The following is a 2,361-nucleotide window of genomic DNA, read 5'->3' as shown; positions in this document are numbered from 1 at the left end:
TTATTTTGTGCTTTTATTTTTGAATAATTTTTTTATTTTCATTTTAGTTTTTTAAATTAATTTAACTAATTGTTTAACTCTATGCTTTTCATGAATTATTTAGCTATTAACTTTGTTCTAAGGTTTAGATTATTCATTACGATTCCATAACAAATGATCAGAAATTCTAAAATAACCATATAAGCCACACAAATCCAATGAAAATAAAATTTAATAATTTTAAATGAAAGTAAAGTAAAGTAAAGTAAAAGTAAATTTAATGAAAACTTGATTTTTGGCTACATTATCAGCTTAGGGTTATGCATCAATTTCAATAATTCAACAGTCGTTCACTGTTGTAAATATCATTAAATAAACAATTTACTTAACATACTGGGTTTGTTGATGACATCATTAAAGTCCAGTGAAACTCTACTCACTCGTAGCCCTGAGAGCGTTTCTTTCTGAAAAAGCGTCGCTTCAGCTCATTCCTCTTGAAGAACACATACAAACCCAACGCCAAGAGAGGAAGAACCAGGAAAAAGAACACAAGCAGACCATCCCTTGTGGAAGTATCTTTATCTGTGTGAAATTCAGAGAGACGGGAAGATTTAAATTTAACATAGCAGATTTGGGCGATTCCACTTGAGGTCATCACGTAAAAGAATTGATAATCCTCTGTGAAGCTCTAGCTGTGCTGTTGTTTAAGCAGTCTTACCATTCCAGGTGGGGCCGCTGTCGACGCTTCCTCCATAACCAGAGGCCTCACAGAACGGAGGAGCCCAGCCATATTCACAGTGGCAGTTTTTATTGCTGTTACACACCTGAAGCACACATACACACACTCAGCAAACATTTTATGAAGCTGAACTCTAGGTATTTAGGATCTGAAAATAGGTGTATGTAAAATGTTATATTTAAAGGGTGGTATGGAAGTGAATGCATATGTACCCCATGGCTGTGGCATTTCCTTTCAACATCACAGTCATAATTCAGAACTTCTGCACTTTTGCACTCAAAATTCAGACAAACCTGCAATACATACACATATAAGTGGTTAGTTTTCCAAAGTCAAAAAATGTTCATATAGTTTACAGGTGAAATTGTAAAATCTCGAAAAAACAAAACAAAAATGTGTCCTGGAATAAAGATCCTTCAAGTAGAATTTTTTATATTTGATGATGTGGATTTTTGATGTTTGTGATGGTAATGATGTGTGATAGTAAAGAAATTATTCCCTTTGTTCGAAGGATTAGACTATACATTACAGTTCCATAGCAAATCATCAGAAATTCAAAAAGAAGCATACAGCCCTATAAAGCTAAACAAAATTAAATTAAAACATTACGAATAATAATTTAATTTAATTTAATTTAATTATTTCATTTACACCAGCTTTGTGGATACATTATCACCTTAGGCTATTCATTTCAATAATTCAGCATTATCTTATCTTTAATGTAGTTGTTCAATAGACACAATAAAAAGTTTAAAAGCTACTATAATATATAATAAAGCTAGGATGATTGGTTTATTGAGCAAAATAAAGCAATCATCCTAGTGGACAGAAAAGCTCCTGTAATTAAAGAATCATCCTTATACAGAATATGTGCTCATACGTAAAAGTGGCTAAACACTTCAATAAACGTTAATAAACAATAAATGTTTTGCCAATCTGCGCACATAATATAGGAAGAAATATGGTATGTTCAATAAGTTGGTCAATGTTTCTTTTCTCCATCACCTTATTTTCTCCACACTTGGTGCCCTCATTGACCATGCCGGGATCAGGCACGTCAGAGCCCAGGAGGAAGTCCACGCCCCAGCAGGTAGTGCCGGCGATGGGGGTCTGGATGATTGATGGCTTGATGCCAAATATGACTGAGGACTGAACGTTCTCGCACTGCAGCTTGCCGCACATGGCGTTCCTGAGAGTATGACAGTGTGTGTGTTCTTATGAGGGTTGGGCAAAATGAGTGTGAATTTGAATTGAATTGTAATGCCGTGTATCTTGCCATGCTGTACCTGCTCTCACACTTCTTGAATCCGTTGGAATGGTAGCCACAGTTTCCAAAGCGATCGCCTTTAGAGTTGACATCCTTAAAACACAGCTCAGGAGCAGCTTTAGCCTCTACACACACACACAAAGACAGACATTTACAGAATATCAATTAACTTACTTCTTGTCTTTCATTTGTAACAAAAACTAAACTATTTTTTTTATATATTCTTTAAAAAAAAATCCTATAATAATTGCTTCGACCCAGTGTTCCCTTTCAGTCGGTCACACCGAGTCACGTCGGTGACCGACGAATTGGGATTTCGAGTGTAAACTAAACGAGCCAATGCACTTCGAGTGTAAACTAAACGAGCCAATGCACA

At 35.4% G+C, this 2,361-nt stretch overlaps 1 protein-coding gene across 2 annotated transcripts in view; it reads right to left on the bottom strand.

The window, feature by feature from the left end:
• LOC107702867 (disintegrin and metalloproteinase domain-containing protein 9-like) overlaps positions 1–2,361 on the bottom strand; it is a 43,838-nt gene that overhangs the window by 5,139 nt on the left and 36,338 nt on the right. For both annotated transcript variants that reach the window (XM_016505299.1, XM_016505298.1), the window contains exons 15-19: positions 2,005–2,110; positions 1,724–1,907; positions 931–1,011; positions 698–803; positions 420–561 (exon numbers count right to left, since the gene is read on the bottom strand). In XM_016505299.1, coding sequence (XP_016360785.1) covers positions 420–561; positions 698–803; positions 931–1,011; positions 1,724–1,907; positions 2,005–2,110 — 619 coding nt within the window. The remainder of the gene's footprint in view (positions 1–419; positions 562–697; positions 804–930; positions 1,012–1,723; positions 1,908–2,004; positions 2,111–2,361) is intronic.

This window comes from Sinocyclocheilus anshuiensis, unplaced genomic scaffold (assembly GCF_001515605.1).
Source record: "Sinocyclocheilus anshuiensis isolate Anshui unplaced genomic scaffold, SAMN03320099.WGS_v1.1 scaffold366, whole genome shotgun sequence".
Lineage (NCBI taxonomy): Eukaryota > Metazoa > Chordata > Actinopteri > Cypriniformes > Cyprinidae > Sinocyclocheilus > Sinocyclocheilus anshuiensis.
The sequence above is the reverse complement of the archived record's forward strand: the minus strand, read 5'-3'. Positions and strand labels throughout refer to the sequence as shown.